At 37.8% G+C, this 20,049-nt stretch overlaps 1 protein-coding gene across 1 annotated transcript in view; it reads right to left on the reverse strand.

Annotated features, from left to right (window-relative positions):
* Window positions 1–17,337, reverse strand: part of IFNE (interferon epsilon) — a 31,725-nt gene extending 14,388 nt beyond the window's left edge. Inside the window, 5 exon segments of the mRNA XM_060155169.1 lie at window positions 4,942–4,973; window positions 6,143–6,628; window positions 16,715–16,798; window positions 16,801–17,139; window positions 17,142–17,337. Coding sequence (XP_060011152.1) covers window positions 16,758–16,798; window positions 16,801–17,139; window positions 17,142–17,337 — 576 coding nt within the window. The 3' untranslated portion in view covers window positions 4,942–4,973; window positions 6,143–6,628; window positions 16,715–16,757.
* Between the last annotated feature and the right edge of the window lie 2,712 nt (window positions 17,338–20,049).

Raw genomic sequence — 20,049 nt, forward strand, 5'->3', positions numbered from 1 at the left:
GAATATTAAGAGTTTTATTTCTCTTTCTTTTTATTTCTCTTTCTTCTCTGACTGCCACAGCTAGGACTTTCAAAACTATGTTGAATAAAAGTGGCGAGAGTGGACATCCTTGTTTTGCTCCTGATCTTACAGGAAATGCTTTCAGCTTTTCACCATTGAGTATGATGTTGGCTGTAGGTTTGTCATATATGGCCTTTATTATGTTGAGGTAGATTCCCTCTATGCCCACTTTCTGGAGAGTTCTTATCATAAATTGGTGCTGAATTTTGTCAAAAGATTTTCCTGCATCTATTGAGATGATCACATGGTTTTTATTCTTCAATTTGTTGATGTGGGGTATCACACTTATTGATTTGAGAATATTGAAGAATCCTTGCATCCCTGGGATAAATCCCACTTGATCATGGTGTATGATCCTTTTAATGTATTATTGGATTCAGACTGCTAGTATTTTGTTGAGGGGTTTTGCATCTATGTCAATCAGTGATATTGCCCTGTAATTTTCTTTTTTTTGTGGTATCTTTGTCTGGTTTTGGTATCAGGATGATGGTGGCCTCATAGAATGAGTTTGGGAGTTTTCCTTCCTCTGCAAATTTTTGGAACAGTTTCAGAAGGGTAGGTGTTAGTTCTCCTCTAAATGTTTGATAGAATTTGCCTGTGAAGCCATCAGGTCCGGTACTTCTGTTTGCGGGGAGTTTTAAAATCACAGGTTCAGGGCTTCCCTGGTGGCGCAGTGGTTGAGAGTCCGCCTGCCGATGCAGGGGACACGGGTTCCTGCCCCGGTCCGGGAAGATCCCACATGCCGCGGAGCGGCTGGGCCCGTGAGCCATGGCTGCTGAGCCTGTGCGTCCGGAGCCTGTGCTCTGCAACGGGAGAGGCCACAACAGTGAGAGGCCCGCATACTGCAAAAAAAAAAAAAAAAAAAAAACCCCAAAATCACAGGTTCAATTTCAGTGCTTGTGATTGGTCTGTTCATAGTTTTTATTTCTTCCTGGTTCAGTCTTGGGAGACTGTACCTTTCTAAAAATTTGTCCATTTCTTCCAGGTTGTCCATTTTATTGGTATACAATTGCTTGTATTATTCTCTTATGATCCTTTGTATTTCTGTGGTATCAGTTGTAACTTCTCCTTTTTCATTTCTAATTTTATTGATTTTAGTCCTCTCCCTTTTTTTCTTGATGAGTCTGGTTAAAGGTTTATCAATTTTGTTTATTTTTTCAAAGAACCAGCTTTTCATTTCATTGATCTGTGTTATTGTTTTCTTTGTCTCTATTTCATTTATTTCTGTTCTGATCTTTATGATTTCTTTCCTTCTACTAACTTTAGGTTTTGTTTGTTCTTCTTTCTCTAGTTGCTTTAGGTGTAAGTTGAGGTTGTTATTTGAGATTCTTCTTATTTCCTGAAGTAAGCCTGTATTGCTATAAACTTCCTTCTTAGAACGCTTTTGCTGCATCCCATAGGTTTTGGATCATTGTGCTTCCATTTTCATTCATCTCTAGGTATTTATGATTTCCTCTTCAATTTCTTCAGTGATCCATTGGTTGTTTAGTAGCATATTGTTTAGCCTCCATGTGTTTGTGTTTTTTATAGTTTTTTTTCTTGTAGTTTATTTCTAACCTCATAGTGTTGTGATCAGAAAAGATGCTTGACATGATTTCAATTTTCTTAAATTTACTGAGGCTCACCTTGTGGCCCAGCATGTGGAGAGTGTTCCATGTGCACTTGAGAAGAATGTGTATTCTGCTGCTTTTGGATGGAATGCTCTATAAATATCAATTAAGTCCATCTGGTCTAATGTGTCATTTAAGGCCTGTGTTTCCTTTTGATTTTCTGTCTGGATGATTTGTCCATTGATGAAAGTGGGGTGTTACAGTCCCCCACTATTATTGTGCTACTGCCGATTTCTCCCTTTATAGATGTTAGTACTTGCCTTATATATTGAGGTGTTCCTATGCTGGATGCATATATATTTACAATTGTTATATCGTCTTCTTGGATTGATCCCTTGATCATTATGTAGTGTCCTTCTTTGTCTCTTATAGCAGTCTTTATTTTAAAGTCTATTTCGTCTGAAATGAGCATAGCTACTCCACCTTTCCTTTGATTTCCATTTGCATGGAATGCCTTCTTCCACCTCCTCACTTTCAGTCTGTTTGTGTCTCTAGGTCTGAGGTGGGTCTCTTGTAGACAGCATATATACAGATTTTCTTTGTGTATCCACTCAGCCAGTCTATGTCTTTTGGTTGGAGCATTTAATCCATCTACATTTAAGGTAATTATTGATACATATGTTCCTATTACCATTTTCTAATTGTTTTGGGTTTGTTCTCATAGGTCTTTTTCTTCTCTTGTGTTTCCTGCCTTGAGAAGTTCCTTTACTATTTGTTGCAAAGCTGGTCTGGTGGTACTGAATTCTCTTAGCTTTTGCTTGTCTGTAAAGCTTTAGATTTCTCCATCAAATCTGAATGAGAGCCTTGCTGGGTAGAGTATTCTTGGTTGTAGGTTCTTCCCTTTCATCACTTTAAATATATGGTGCCACTCCTTTATGGTTTGCAGAGTTTTTGCTGAGAAATTAACTGATAACCTTATGGGAGTTCCCTTGTATGTTATTTGTTGTTCTTCCCTTGCTGCTTTCAGTATTTTTTGTCTTTAATTTTTATCAGTTTGATTACTGTGTGTCTTGGCATGTTCTTCCTTGGGTTTATCATGCCTGGGAATCTCTGCACTTCCCGGACTTGGTTGACTGTTTCCTTTCCCATGTTAGGGAGGAGTTCAGCTATTATCTCTTCAAATATTTTCTCAGGTCCTTTCTCTCTTCTCCTTCTGGGACTCCTACAATGAGAATGTTGTTGCATTTAATGTTGTCCTAGAGGTCTCTTAGGCTGTCTTCATTTCTTTTCATTCTTTTTTCTTTACTCTGTTCCATGGCAGTGATTTCCACCATTCTGTCTTCCAGGTCATTTACCCTTTCTTCTGCCTCAGGTATTCTGCTATTGATTCCTTCTAGTGTATTTTTCATTTCAGTTCATCTCTGTTCTTTAGTTCTTCTAGGTCTCTGTTAAACATTTCCTGCCTCTTCTCAATCACTGCCTCCATTCTTTTTCCAAAATGCTGGATTATCTTCACTATCATTCTTCTGAATTCCTTTTCTGGATAGTTGCCCATCTCCACTTCATTTAGTTGTTTTTCTGGGGTTTTACCTTGTTCCTTCATCTGGGACATAATCCTTTGCCTTTTCATTTTTTCTAACTTTCTGTGATTGTTGTTTTTGTTCTACAGGTTGCAGGATTGTAGTTCTTCTTGCTTCTGCTGTCTGCCCTCTGGTGGTTGAGACTATCCAAGAGGCTTGTGCAAGCTTCCTTATGGGAGGGACTGGTGGTGGGTATAGCTGGGTCTTGCTCTGGTGGGCAGGGCTATGCTCAGTAAAACTTTAATCCACTTGTCTGCTGATGGGTGGGGCTGTTTTCCCTCCCTGTTAGTTCTTTGGCCTGAGGTGACCCATCACTGGAGCCTACAGGCTATATGGTGGAGCTAGTGGTGGCCTCTGGGAGGGCTCATGCCAATGGGTACTTCCCAGAACTGCTGCTGCCAGTGTCCTTGTCCCTGCAATGAGCCACAGCCGCCTGCTGCCTCTGCAGGAGACCCTCCAACACTAGCAGGTAGGTTTGATTCAGTCTCCTATGGGGTCACTGTTCCTTTCCCTTGGTCCTGGTGCACACAAAACTTTGTGTGTGCCCTCCAAGAGTGGAGTCTCTGTTTCCCCAAGTCCTGTGGAAGTTCTGCAGTCAAATCCCACTGACCTTCAAAGTCAGATTCCCTGGGGACTCCTAGTCCCCTTGCCAGACTCCCAAGTTGGGAATCCTGATGAGGGGCTCAGAACCTTCACTCCAGTGGGAGAACTTCTGTGGTATAATTGTTCTCCAATTTGTGGGTCACCCACCCATCGGGTATGGGATTTGATTTTATAGTGACTGTGCCCCTCCTACTGTCTCATTGCAGCTTCTCCTTTGTCTTTGGATGTGGGGTATCTTCCTGTTGATGGTTGTTCAGCCGTTAGCTGTGATTTTGGTGCTCTTACAAGAGAAGGTGAGCGCACACCCTTCTACTCCGCCATCTTGAACCAATCTCCTTTGTTTGTTTTCTTGTTAAGTGGAAAATTTCATTAAAATTCTACCTTAAAGCTGTTTTCCTGGAATGTATCTAAATTGGGGATTTCAATTTGAACCAGTAGAGGGCAGAATAACATTAGTCACAGAAGGCACTTGCTTACCGTGTCAACAGTAAGCAAATAAATTAAGTCCAGGTATTCATATGTCTTAGTGCATTTGGTTAGTTAACGTAACACCATATTATGTTCATCCTTAATGAACACAAGACTTATTTTTTTTAACAGTACTCAGCCATTCAAATATACTTCTTAGCAAAGAGAAACCAGAGGACAAAGATATGTTATTAAAATCAGAATGGAAAAAATTCCAGAACTTCCCTTAAATTATATTGGATGCCTGATATGGCCAGATTACGTAGTATATAACAACACAGGCTGACATAGCCATTTTAAAGCTTACCTCTTCCTCTTCATTTTTACATTATTTACTTATTCTAGATTTTTGTAAATATATTTAATTTTTTAATACAATGGCACTTGGAAGATTTTTGTACAATGTTTTTCTAAGTTGGTTACCATAATTGATAAGGCAACCACTAACATGGATTTTTGATCCAACTCCTGGGAACAATTCAAAACAATCTATTCATCAGTATGATGAGAAAAATAAACTTTCATCTCAAATATTTTGATGTGATATTTGTAAGAAAAAGAAATTATATGCATCATCTTTAAAAATTCCAAACTGATGAGAAATAAACAGAAACATGAGAATAGTATCAAGCAGCTTTCTTTATAAACAGGAGAAATGATAAACTGGAATACAGGCATACCTCAGAGATCTTGCAGGTTCAGTTTCAGACCACTGCAATAAAGCCAATATTGCAATAAAGTGAGTCACACAAATTTTTTGCTTTCCCAGTGCATCTAAGTTATGTTTATATTATACTGTAGTCTATTAAGTGTACAATAACATTTTATGTCTAAAAAAATGATGCACATACCTAAATTAAAAAATACTTTATTGCTAAAAATGCTAATCATCATCTGAGCCTTCAGTGAGTCATAATTTGTGCAATAGTAACATCAAAGATCACTGATCATGAATCACCATAACAAATATAATAATAATGAAAAAGTTTGAAATATTGTGAGAATTACCAAAATGTGACACAGAGACACAAAGTTGGAAAAATGGTGCTGATAGACTTGCTCAACACTGGGTTGTCACAAATCTTCCATTTGTAAAAAACGCAGTATCTACAAAGCACAATAAAGAAGATATGCCTGTATTCTTCCTAAAAATTAGGTAAAAGACAACAATGCCTACCTCCCTTTAATTTAATATTAATAATATTTAATATTGTGGTGGAATAATAACGATAAATATGAAGCAAACAAAAGGAAGCAAAATTATTATAGTAAGTAGAAAATACAGTTCCTTAAGGTAAAAGTAAGACTACCTTTGAGCCCTATTAATGAACACTCCACCATAAGTCTAACCACTCTGAGTCCTCTATCACCATGGATTGGTTTTGCCAATTTCTGAACTTCTTATAAATGAAAATACACTTCAGGTACTTTATTTATATCTAGCTTTTTCACTCAATGCTATGTCTGTGAAATCATCCATATTGGTTTTGTGTATCAATAATTCATTGTTTTCATTGTTATGTACTATGTTTTTTGAATAGATCAAAATATATGTGTCACTTTAGTATTAATGTACTTTTGCTTTCTTTGGCATGTGTAGGGGCTACTATGATTACGGCTTCTGTGAGCATACTTGGACATTTCTTTTGGTGGATCTAAGCAATAATTTCTATTGGATATATGCCCAGTAGTGGAGTGGCTTTTTCACAGGGTACATACATTCTTATCTTTATAGAATCTACCAAACACTTTTCACAAGTTTTAATAATTTATACTCCCGTCAACAATTGTCATGTCAGTATTTTAAATTTTTTAATTTAATATTTTTAGTTTTAGCTGTTCTGGTGTGTGTGTTGTGGTGAGATTCTGGCTTTAACTTACCTCCCATGAGCAGTCACGATGTTGATCACTTTTTTTCAAGTTTATCGATGGTTTGGATATCTTCCTCTGTGAAGTACAGTTTCACAAAGTGTGAAGATACTTTCTCATTTTCTTGTTGATACTGAAACACGTCTTTTAAAAATTTGCAAGAAAGCTACAGATGTAAATAAGCTAGAGATGCAAGTAAGTTCATAATCTTCTGAGTTTTTTTAAATCTGGTTAGTCTGGCAACATCACAATGGTCTTTTGGATTGCTGCAGGATCCTTCTGAGTTTGTAGAGTTTTGTTGTAGGTTCATACTTCCTGCAGGTAAGAGATCTTGGCTAATTCTTTACCAGAAGTCCTTTTCTCAATGTCTTTCTTCCCTAACTTGCATCCCAGAAGTTCTTCCTTCGTGTTAATTTCATCCAAGAGCATCCCTTCTGATTGGAATAGATACATGTAGAGAAATTTCTTCTGGAACTTATTCAACAATTGCTGGAAGTGCTAAAGGTAAGTTTGAAGCAAGATATTGAGTTAGAGACATCCTTTTTAGTGAAAATATTTGCTCTAAAGAGAAAATAAGTTAATACCAAGAGGTGCAGAAACATAGATCCAAGATCTAGAATAGTGCTGGAGGAAACAATCAGGATATACTTTATTCATCCATAAACTATGAAAAACCATATAGTAAAGAAAAAAATCAGCATTCAGGAGTCAGTTACTTACTCTTATTTAAAGCTATATCAATGGTTTTATTCATTAAATGAGAAACATATTAAAATTTTCTTATTTATACATTATCAGGAAAACATTTTTATCCAAATTCTGTCTGTTCCACCTTCACCTTTTAACAGAGTCCAGTGAAGTGGTTCCTCCATACTGTCCCTGGTGATACAAAGTCAGGAGTCATCTTCCAGTACCAACTTTGGGATACTGAGCTAAGATAAGCCCCCTTCTTTTCAGAAAAACAGAAATACTGGACACAATTTAAAAGAGTCAATTTTAAACACATAGCTAAGAAAAAAAAAAAAAAGGGAAAGATACCTAGGTCCCAAAAGTTAAAATGGAGTTTAAAGATCTCATTTCTACCCTCCATTCCATCAAATCCCTCTCTAGGAATAATGAGACATCAGTTTTCCCCAGTGTAATCATTCTTATTCCTTAATTAGCTTTTTCATTCAACATCATTCAATATGTTATGAACAAGTTTGGATTTAGGTGACTGTTCTTTACCTAAATGAATTTAATTGCTGTGTAACTAGTATTCCATAATATGAGGGGATCAATGTTTACTTAACCAATCCTCTATAATAGCACATTAATTTGACTACAATTCCCTTTTATATAAATAGGGCTGCTATAAATAAATTCGTATTCATATTTGGGCAGGGGTATGGACAGAATATTTCTGTAATATAAGTACCTAGAACCGCATTTGGTGAGTCCAATGGTTCAAAAATTTTGGTAATTTTTACTAAATTACTGATTTTTTAAAAATTTTATGTTTCTACTGTGTATAGGTGTGGGCTCTTACCACAACCATCACCAAGCTATCTTGTTCTTTATTATATTTTTCATTTATATGAAAAATCCATGATCACTAGGAAGGCTGATTATTTGGCACATGTATATTATCTACTTGTAGCTATTACTGCTTTTGAAAATTACCTCAATATTTCTTGCTCATGTTGCTATTGGGTTAAACTTTTTTGAGCTCTTTTTATATTGAAAATATTATTATTCTATTGCATGTTTTAAGATTTTTTTCACGTCTTTAAATTTTCTTGATAGTTCTGTATTGGAGAGACTTTTGTTTTTAATTCATGTATTAAAATGCGTTGCTCATTTCCTTTTAGCCTTGTGTTTCACATCACTCAGGAAGAGCTTTCCTATCTGAAAATTTAAAAACTTTTTATATACACATTTCTTTTAGTATTTAATAGGTTTGTTTTTGTTTCATATATTTATAACCATAACCATTCAGCGATTTATTATACTAACTTAACAGCTGGATGACCTGAGACACAGAGATGCAGAGTAACATGCTCATGGCCATAAAGCAGTGTATGGCAAAGCTGGTATTGAAACCCAGGTGATCTGCCTTCAGAGCCAACCCTCTTCTTGCCTCTTATTCTGTATACATCAAATTTCATTTTGTGTACTGTGGGAGATTTGGAATCTAATTTTTTTCCCAGATATCCTATTTTCCCAACAATATTTATTGCATCAGTCAAGCTTTCCCCATTTAGTTTAAAAACAACCATTATTCAATTATCAGTTCTCATACATACATGAGTATGCAAGGAATCTTAAGCAGTTTTGTTTATTTTTGTGCCAGTACCAACTTTAAAAATTCCAATTAAAAACATTTTCTTTCTCTTTAAATAAAAAGTTACATACGTCTCAACAAAAAAATATGTTTTTTGCAAAGTCATATGAAAATGCAATTCAGATCGTTTTGGGACTCAAAACCCAGAACAAAACTTCTTAAAATCCATCTTTTCCAGGCTCTTCCTTCTGGATTCTGCTTACCGCATTCTGTACCCTATTTCTCCAGCCCCTGCACTGCAGAACCCTTAAGATATTTTCCCTTTTCCTCTCTTTCTAAATCCCTGGAGACCCTCTCTTCAAATCTTCTCTGACTACATGGAAATTTGCCCATTTTTTGATTCCTGCCACTGCTTTTCTGGATCCATTCTTCTATCTGTCTCCCAATTGTTTTCTTCCTTTATATTATGAAAATTGCTCTATATTTTTTCTGGGACAATTTCTGCATCCCTTTCTATACTTTATAAATACACATAACGCAGCAGAGCAAAAGACCAAAAACCAAGCAAGGAGATGTACAATCTTTCTTAGAGGGTACCTGAGGGAGAGAGGTTGTAAATACTCATTTGTTTTTTACTTTGCTCTTGTTAACATTTCAATGTATATGAATTTGTATATAGCTTGTATCATACATTTAAATAAATAAATAAAATGAGGACTTGGAGCTGATGAGGGAGAAGGGCAAGGAGGTCTACAGATGATTCTCACTCACAGCTTCCATTGAATGGCACTGCTCAGGGTGCTTAAGGTAATTCTGGCAGTCATCGTGGAAGGTGGGATCCTGGTCCCCTTCTCTTCAGAGGACATGGCATGGACCCCAGTTTCTATGGCCTGATCTCTACTCTTGAGAACAGATCCCTGTTATCCTCAATAGCATTGCAACAGTAAGTTACCCTTCTTAACCCTGGGGTACCAAACCATATTGCTTGTGTAGGTACCAGAAAGAGTCAACATTCACCCCCATATGGAGAGACCCAGGGTCTCCTTTATTCTTTTATTTTCCTTATTTCCTTAATTTTTTAGCAAGTTTTTTAATGGATAGGAAGCCCCTCCTGATTTCCACCCTGATATCCTCCCAGAGGCTATATTCACTTACTTTCATTTAGAGGCTTACTCCTTGGAAGGCCCTCTAACCTTCCAATCTTGGCTCCTCACTGCTCAGGAGGAGCCCCTCCTTCCTCTCTCTCCTGCCCCTGATACATCTCCAGCTGTCCACCTGCTGGTGAAGTCCAGTGAGGAATTTTTCCATCCAGGTCTTATCCCAAATAGCATGAGATCTGCTGTGCCTCAAGGCTGAATATCTGCTGGTGCTACTCACAGAGGACACAGTGGCCTGGTCTTTTGTCCATGGCTGACTATCTTCCATCAGCTCCTGAGGGAATATGGTCCTTCCTATTCTCCAGGCATAAGAGAAGCAAGATTCTCTTTTGGTGCAGAAGCTGTGAGGTCTCCTTCTTGCGTAGATTATTATACCCCCGAGTCTGAGCCCAGCTCAGGGAGAGCTGAGGCTCAAGCAGAGCTAGTACTCTGGTAGGGGTGTATCTATTTCTTCAAAAATACGTTACTAGGTATGGGTTTCACAGTTTACTCAATGTTTATTCAGGATATGATATGATCATCTGAATTGCCTAAATATATTTATATAATAAATGTACTATATTTTACATTTTTTCCTTATGTACTGAAGATGCCTAGCTTGAGCTTAACTAGTGTTGTCCTTGGATTCATACCAGTGTGGCTTGTGTCAGGGGTCTTAGAGTGGGCTCACAGGGTTCCATTTGCATGAGATGACAAGGGAGCTTCTAAGAAGAACACATCCTGAGGACCACAACCTGGTCCAATCACACTAATTCTGCTTGGGAGTAGAAGGTCAGCTTTGACAAAGCCATGGGGTTTGACACTAGGATCTCCGGTGGCCCAACCCTTATAACCACACCCCTGAATGCTGTGAAAGAGAAGGACAGTTAGTGTTTTTTGTTTTCATTTGACTTTTTGTTTATTTTTAATATGTCAGGCATTAGTTGCACAAGACACCACATGACAATCTGAGAGAAATGCTTTGGGAAAGAAATCTTTCCTCTGGAATCTTACACTCTACCCCATGTGTATATAATGCCACATGTGGTTTTTGATGTTCAAGGCCTCAGATATGACCCCAAGTGCTCCAGGGAACTTCGTGCCTAGAACTTACAGCATGAACCTACTGATGGAAATTCTAACATCCTTTTTCCCCGGGACCCTTGATCTGGTATCTTCTGAGACAATTTCCCTGTAGAATGCTACAACGGAATCCCTGATATGTCCAAACTCATCTCTTTGCCCTTCTAATTTCAATCCATGGTAGAAATCCACTTAGCTAGAGGCATTTGGGGGACATTTCTGTTATTTTATTTATTTCAGCTCCTGAACACTATCCCAGCCACAGAAAGTGTGTCCTCTTTCCCCTACCCCTCTACTAGACAAAAGTGGGGACTTCAAGGTATTTTTCCTGTAATAGCACAATCTGCTCTGGAAATATGCTTATTTCCTTCCCAGCTCCATCCAGCCTTTTTCTCCTCCACTTGTCCCTCCCTCCCAAGGAGTGATAACAGATTAGGAGATGTTACTTTAAAAATGTCTGTTATATTGAATAATACACCAGCTAGAATTCAGTTCTTAATGCTCTCAAATTAACTCTGTTTTGATCAGATTGATAACAACCTTGTTCATCTAACATGAACCCAAATGAATCTCTGTTATTTAGAATAATTAAATTTCCCCCAGGGATCTATACCTTATTTAGTACAAGGCTTATACTGAAACTTAACTTGGAATAAATTTCACTAAAACAATGTGCACTTAGCTCTCTTACACAGAAAAAGTTACATGATTTATGGGTCAAGGGAACCTGCCTTTTGTTCTATTCAAACTTGCTCCACTGTTGCTAAGAGGTACACATCTCCACCTTCAGTGAAGAAAAATTAAGCCATTTACACCATTTCCATGTATTGTCTTCATAATTTTTCCAACATATTAAGCTTTCTATAAACTGAACAAAAATTTTAAGTTGGTACCAGTGGTTTCTATACTACTTGGCAGTTGAAAGCACAACTAACCATCACCAGGCTGACAGGGATCAAAGGCCCAGGAAGGGTGAATTCAGAAAAGGACTGTCTAAGAAGACCAGAACAATCAGAAGAGAGGCTCCGGCCCTACATACCATGACATTATTTTATTATGCCCTTAATATACAAGGTTAAAAACCACTCTTTCATCAGAGAAAGATAGATACTTCACTTTTTACTCCAAGAAATAGCTTATCCAAATATCCCATCCAGGAAAAGTAGAGAAACTGAAAAACAAAAAAAACCTTACCCCTTGGCAGACACAGGTAAACAAGACCTTCTCATCTCTAGACAGTCTCCTCACATATACAGCTGTCCGTGACAATATGGTACTGACATATCCCTTCTTTTTTTTTAAATACATTTAAAATTTCTTCATTCATTCAATATTTAGATTGTCCCTGTTATGTGCTCAGGTAAAGACTTAAGAAGTCATTTGCCTACCGTGAAGTAGTTCACACTTTAGCTGAAAGAAAGAGAAGTAATTGATTATAGTACAATGTAGTTTGTGACATGGTAAGAGTTGTGATCTGCAGGGGCACAAATAGATTCAGAGAAATCTGACTGTAAGGGCTTTCAGTGAAGGGAAAATTTTTAAGTGAGTCATAAATAGCAAGAATGAGCTATTAACACATATTAGAAAAAGGATATGTACCAGGCCAAAGAAACAGAATGTGAGTTTGGGTTTTCTATGGCCCTAAAGGGAAGTTCTATATGCTATGCATTGGAGTTCAGGTGCTGAGAAAGCAGACTTTGAGACAAAAATTACCATACAAGAAGTTTACTAGGGAGTACTATGGGATCAACACTTAAGGGAAGAGAAGCCAGGAGGATTGAGACAGAGAATGTTGAGTTGCAGTGCAGTCACAAAGTGGCCTTGGCCAATTACAGTGAGGAGCTCTGAAGCTGGGATGACCCTTCTGAGGTGGAGTGAGGGGTATGAGTCTTTATACCTCTACATCGACCAGTCATTGAATACAGGCAGACCCCAGGAAAGGGGAGAAAACTTGGGCTAAATGCCAAAAGTAATTCCAGGAATGAACCCCAAATCTCTTTATTTACCAAACATCTATACGTCTCAATAGAGATTATTGAATCACCTGTCATCTTTCACCCGGGAATCCTCTATCTTTCAGAAGTGTGGTTTCCTTTGTGTCCACAACATATTCTTTTTCCAATCAATTATATAGTTGTAGTTTTTTTGCAGTACGCGGGCCTCTCACTGTTGTGGCCTCTCCCGCTGCGGAGCACAGGCTCTGGATGCGCAGGCTCAGTGGCCATGGCTCACGGGCCCAGCCACTCTGCGGCATGTGGGATCCTCCTGGACCGGGGCACGAACCCGCGTCCCCTGCATCGGCAGACGGACTCTCAACCACTGCGCCACCAGGGAAGCCCCTAGAGTTGTAGTTTTGATTTCACTTAACCACAGGCATGAGAAACAGAAACTCTTACAGAAAGAAACTTGGTTTGGATCATTTTCCTTAAAAGGCAGTTATTGTTATGGGGTGTAACTGGGATATTACAGCTTCTTTAAGAGGGAGAAAAGCCATTTAATCTGCTGCTGTGAAAAGGCAGTGACAGAAAAAACTATCCTTACCAACTACCTCTTATCTATAGGATGCCCATTTCTCTCCAGGTACTGTGGGAAAATATGAGATCAGTAACCTCAAGGAGACCATGCTTTCATCTGTTAAAAGTCTACCTTGGTTATCAAGAAATAGGGATGTGGTTAATACTGTGTAGTCACAAGACCAACAGCATCAACTTCATCTAGGAATTGTTACAAATGCGGGACTTAGTCCCCACCACAGACCTATTAGATCAGAAACAGTGGGGGTGGAGTCATGTGATCTGTGCTTTAACAAGCCCTCCAGATGACCCTGATGTGCTGGAGGTGGGGCTTAATTTACTGCACATGATAAGCATACTAAGCCAAATGTCTACAAGAGGCCATATTTGTTCTTTTGAAAAATATTTGTATTTATGTATTTATTTATATTCTGGCCACCCCATGCGGCATGTGGGATCTTAGACCAGGGATTGAACCCATGCCCCCTGCAGTGGAAGTGTGGAGTCCTTACCACTGGACGGACAGGGAATTCCCTATTTGTTCTTTTCTTAAATTTCAAAAATAAAATTATTTTATTTTTCCTGGTTCCAAAATGAATCCATATTCATAACAGAAGTATTTAATCTGAAAAGTATAAGAGAATGGAAATTCTATCACCCAGATGGCACCGCTGTGAACATTTCAATGCATTTCTTTTCAGACATTTTTCATGCATATTTTATTTGGAAAAAATACGATACTGTACTTGTTATTTAGTAACTCGTTTTTTTGATTTAGTAATCTATTTAGCTCAGGACATGTAGATGTAACAATGATAATTCAGATAACTCAGCCTGCGAGTACAAATGAACTTGCCTTTACTCTGAGCTCACCCATGCATTACTAGCAGGGCATCTAGTCTTTTCAAGTATTTCTCTTCCTCAATATCTCCAAGCTTAGAACTCTGGTTTTAAAGTTTTAAAAGGGTACATATATTTAAAAGCAAGCAAGTTTTAGTCTGTATTATGCAGTTAAAACAGTTATACAAGCAGGATGTCAACTTAAGCTAAATGTTTGGGGAAACATTAGCATGTAAAGTATTGGTTCTAGCGTCTAAATATGATTATCATCTGCTGTAAGTTTCCACTTGGCAGCTTCTCCATTCTGTTTACCTTAGTTCTGAAGAAAAAAACGTCCGGGAGAGAAAATATCCTTTCTGTAATTCAAGACTGTGAGAGTACGCGAACTTGAATAAGGAAAGCCAGGAGCAAATTATTATCATGACTGTCATCATTATATTTCCCAGTGATATTGCACAATGCTGTTCAGGTTTGTGGTGACTAGAATACAACGCAGGCTTTCAAGGCGCGCAGACTTGGGAGGAAATTTTGCTCTGGCATTTGCTAGCTCTGTGGCTTGCTGCGTTACTTTGAGCAAGTTACGTACTTGACTTTTAAAGTCTTGTTCTCCTCACCTGAGGAAAGAATAACAGAAATTACCTTGCGAGATTAACTAGAGAACTGAATAACATGCTAAATGATGGATTTGGTTCTGAAAGGTTCCTGGTTTAAAGAAAACAACAAAAATTGAAGACATGAGAAGCAAATAACCTGTAAACACAGCTGAGTGTGATAAATACTTCTCCTTTCTCCACTTCCCTACCTCTGCGTGAACGTGAAGGTAAGCAGGTCAAACCCGTGGGCTGAAAATGTGAAGCCAACAAAGACTTCCTCCTGACTGCCCAGCCTCTGCTTCCTCACTCTCTTCCACTACTGCAGCTGACCCTGCCTCAGTCTCAGGATCCTATTCGGTTCCTCCTCGTTCCTTTCAACCCAAATCTGGAAGCACTGGCCAATAGTTAATATACTTACATTAATTAAACTGAAATGGAATATGTTCCTCAGCAAGCTTTTACAGCCAGTGATAACTTTTAACTAGAATTATACAATGAATCTGAAGCAGAACATGACATAAAGTAGTAGAATGAGCACCAGATTTTGGGGCCACAGCTATGCTTCTCACGTTGGGCAAAAGTTGCTGTGACTGTGGGAAAGTTAACAAGCCTCAGTGACCTTCAGTTTCTCTGGCCTCACATTTGTTCCATGACGATTTTGGGGAGCTCCTGGGTGGAAGAGCTGGAATCCCTTCATCACCAGCATCTCCTCTTGTTTGGCATGAGCACCCTTCTATCCAGCTCTCCTCCCGTCTAGCCCTCCCCCGGGCCACCCCAAGGGCAGGCTGGCTCAGTCCTGTTTCTTCTAACCTTCACCAAACACTTCCTTTCACCAACAAGACTCCTCCATGTATATTTCTGATTACTGCGACTTGTTAGATATATTTTATCATTTTAATTTGTAACATTCAAATGGCTAAAAATTAAAATACAAAAATATGCTGTAAATCCTCTTCCACCCTGTTCTCCTCCCTTAGTTTCTCTCCCTACCCCACTCCACCAAATACAGGTTATCATCACTGTAATTTATTCCTTGTATATTCTTTATTTAGTCATACCTAAGTAAGGTCAAATATAAAATGTGTTTTACATTTTAATCTCAAATGTAGCATTTTATATATACAGTCTGCATCTTGCTTTTTTTTTTTTTTTTCAGTATAGGAAGAGCACCCAATTCTTTCCTCCAGCTGAATAGTTTTCCTTTGTGTGAATATGACTTAACTATCTCTAATCGAAGGATCTGGGTGATTTTCTGTCTTTTGATATTATATATAACATTGCAATGAATAATACTGTATGTAAGTCATTTCACATGGATGCAAGTATTTTTATAGGACACATTTCAGACCTGCACTTGATAGATAAAAGACTATATGCATCTGTAATTTTAATAGATTTCACCAACTTGCCTCCACAGTGATCATGTCAATTTCCAGGACTCTGGCAAATTATAAGAGCATCCCTCCCCAAAGTCTCCATAAGAGTGTTTTTAAAACCGAACTCGGCAGTTTCATCTATCTGATAGGTTATAAATGGCACGTTAGTCACTTTTAATTTCTATTTTTTATTATTGTGCATGAGGTTGAACCTCTTTTCATGCATTTATGTTTTCCTCTGCAAACTGCTTGCTCATGTCCTTTGGCTTTACTTCTACTGTGTCACCTGTAACAAATATTCAGTGTGTGATGATATTTTCAGATCTTGCAATACAAATTATTCCTAGTATTTCTCATTGCTCCTACCAATTTCCGGCAAATAAAGAAATCACTAGGATGGATATTCTATGATAAGGAAAGTATTATAGTGGAGACATATATCATTATATCTACTTGGCCAACTTTTATGAAAATATACCCATTTGAAGAACAATTATGAAATATTAATGGCTCATTTCAACTCATAAAAATTTCAGATGGATAGAAAATACAAAGTGACATTACAAAATAAAAACACTTGTAGTCAATGTGCATCATCTTAAAGCACAGACCAATATATATATATATAAATAAAATTAAACAATATATATATTTATATATAAAAATATAAAACAAAATTAAACAATATATATATATACACACAAAACCAAAGCAATACTACCATTTTAAAACAAAAAGAAATAATAGTGTCTGGAGAAATCCTACCACCCCTCCACCTACCCTATGCTTTTAAAGCCTGCCGTTGGCTCTTCCTCCACATGGTTCAAGTTTCCATTCCTTGTTTGCTCAGCTTTCCTGTGATTGGAACACAAAGAACAGACATCGGTTGATTTCTACTTGGACAATGGTCCAGGTACAGGTGCTATAGTCCTGGTTTTCCAGGTAATCACGTATCCTTTGGAAATATATTTTAACCTGTAATCTAAGGTTCTCACTGCCCAAGGTGTCTCTTTTCTGCTCTGCTTGCCGTCTCATGAGCGCTTCTAGGTATTTCAGCTGTTGATGAAGTTCAATGAGGAGCTTCTCCATGTGGCTTTCCTCCCAACCATTCAGAGCAATAATTGCCCTGAAGAGGTTGAAGATCTGCTGAAGCATCTCATGAAGAATGGTCAGTGCTTGTCCTTTCTGGTACTGGTGAGGATTATAGACTTCTGGGGAAGCAGGAAGTTTTTCCTGTGTGGTAGACACTGCTGAATTGAAGAGGTCTGCAATTTATTCAAGAGTTTTAAACTCTCTCTGTTCACTCTCTTTTGTTGGAAAAGAACCAGTTTCAGCTCTCGGGAGCAGACAGAGGAAGAAGCCAACAGCACCAGCACAATGTCAAAGAAAGGCTTGTTAATCATGGTGAAGGTCAAATACTCCACTCACCTCTGTACAGACTTGATAAGGCTCCAACTCTAGTGACTATATGTCTTTCATGCATCTCAGATTATTCTGGAAGGGGATCTCTTTTGCAGTTTTGTTTCTAATGCTGTCATTTCTCAAAGTTTACATGTTAGGCTTTCTGGTTCCCTTTTCATACTGTTCATGGGACATTTCCTCCCCATTGTGTTGGCTGTTTGAGGAAGTAATCAGAAGAATTTGTTTTCTTTGTATGTGTTCCTTGAGGCAATCACAGACCAGTCATCCAAAATGATCTTCTATTACTCTCATTATTACACACAAAGTTTCACTCAACACAATATGCTTTCTAAATATTTAGTCATTTGATCAAGCTTATTAAAGTTCTTTTATTGAGAGTAAATGTTTCTTCTTAAAGTAGTAGTGTTTCATGGAGTTATATGTATCAGAGGCTTAGAAGCACCTGTAAGGCACTCAGGGGCAAAAATTAAATAACAAAAATTTGAGTAAAATTAAAGGTCAAACTGGCTCCACCAAGCTGTAGAAAAGGAAAGGTTTTTAAAGGTAGAAAGGGGGCAGAAAAAAGAAAATTATTAGCAAAAAATGTATTGTCTCAGGCAAGGTTGCCTTCCTAAGGGGAATGGAGGGGCCTATATGGCAGATTACCTCACTAGCGCTAACCAGGTAATTCTAGGTTGACTGGTTAAAGGTTACATTCCTGGGCTGTTGAAACAGCAATTAAATTAAATATTAAGTCTTGGTTTACTGACATGGGGCTTGGCACAAGTAACTCCATTTTAAACACATTTTAGTAGTGTTAAAAAGGAGACCTTTTAGTAGTGTTAAAAAGGAGACCTTTTTAACACTACTAAATTTAAAACCTCAAGTAGAACTGTAAATTTGCACAAATCCTTGAGCAAATTAATCTTAAGATTATGTATCAGCAATCTTAAATTGTTTTGTGTCTCATCCAAGCGGTTTAACATCTAAGATTCTAGCCTATGGAAGTAATATAAAAGGGAAAATATTAGCAAAAGAAGGTCATTAAAAAATTATTGCAATTGCAGAATATTAGAGACAGCCTATAGGTCCAACAATAGGGGAATGGTTAAATAAATGTTGGTAAGTCCACATAATGAAATGCTATGTAACCATTATAAATGATAAAAATTATACATGAAAAGAGTTTGGGAGCAGTTGGTTAGTCTATATTCCCTAGGGTACCAATAACTATGGTAAATCAATGTGACTAGTTTACATCAGTAATGCTTCTTGAATTACAAATTCCCAGTTCCATATCTAAGTCCTCCAGAATAAACCCCCAATCAACCTTTCCGATCTTAGATAAGATTGCTCAAAATGTAGTATGAGGGAACCTGAATTCCAAATAAAGTTAATGATGCACTATTCCCTTAATATAGCTAGACTTGTGTGTATGTGTGTGTGTATTAATGATATTTTCTCTCTCTGAAACATCACTTGTTGCCTCCTTCACTCCCAGTACCTGTCTGTCCAAGGACTAAGGACAACTTCTCCTTTAGGGCCTAGATCTCTCCCCAAGGAGCTTTAATCTCTTCTCTGGATCCTCACAGCACTTTGCACCTTTTAAGCCACTTTTCTTGGTCTGCCTTATATATGGTTATTTATTTACCTGTCTTACAACCTTCCAACATTAAAACCTCTTAATAGAGTGGAATAAACACTCATCTTTTTTACTGTCTATACAACTATAATAGGAGCTTAATAAACCTGTGTTGACTTGGAGTGACGATGCGCTCTACCACAAAGTAATACAAGATGTTACAACTTATATTTGACCATTTCTCTGCAGGTAGTTGGGTGAGATCACAAGTGTTGAAAAGAGACTGTAAACATGTGTGGTCTCATTATCTACCAGCTCAGCTATATGCTGGTGTCACTTAGTCGGTCTGGTATTAATAAGCTGAAATAAACTGAGTCAACATGCTCCATGGAGGAATCTTTTCCTGTACAAAAGTTCAACTACATCGATCAAAAGATTTCTAACATTTTGGGTGCTGTGGAATTTGAACTTTCAGATCCAGGTCCATGAGAGTCAAATTACAGAAATCTCTTATCTGAGCTAACAAGGTAAATAGGCTTTAAACTGATGTCAGGGAGTGGGAGTTGGAAAGAAAAGAAAACTTCACACCAAATTGGACAGAGTATTAACTCTGTTCAAAGGTAGGTTATGTCATGTTAAACCTGGGGCCCATGACTACAAACATAACATCTAAGCTATGCACAGCTTGTATTGGATATTGTTCTGTAAAGCATGTCCTCTTTGAAAAGTTTTTAAACTTTTCACAGGATCAAAAATTACCTAGTAATTCCACTAGACTTACTGGTTATTTGACATCTGTACATAGTGTTCCTCTGCTTGGGACCATGGTGTCCATCAGAATGACAAATACTTCTTTCATGTTTTCACATCTCCTAGGGCAACCAGTAACTTTATAAAGTGATTCAGTGAACTAAGGGCTCTGTTCTTTCCCACTGGCTGCTAGAGAAGCCAATTGCTTAAGAAAAGGCTAGGGAAAAAGAAGGAAATCTGTTATATATTATCATCGGAATTACGGAATTTGGATTTTGATCACAAAGACCTGGAATGGAATATTCTCTCTACCATCTGCTGGCTGTGTGACTTTGTGCAAGTTACTTAATTCCTTTCTCACTCAGTGTTTTCATCTCTAATT

The sequence above is a fragment of the Lagenorhynchus albirostris genome, chromosome 7 (assembly GCF_949774975.1).
Source record: "Lagenorhynchus albirostris chromosome 7, mLagAlb1.1, whole genome shotgun sequence".
NCBI classification, from domain to species: domain Eukaryota; kingdom Metazoa; phylum Chordata; class Mammalia; order Artiodactyla; family Delphinidae; genus Lagenorhynchus; species Lagenorhynchus albirostris.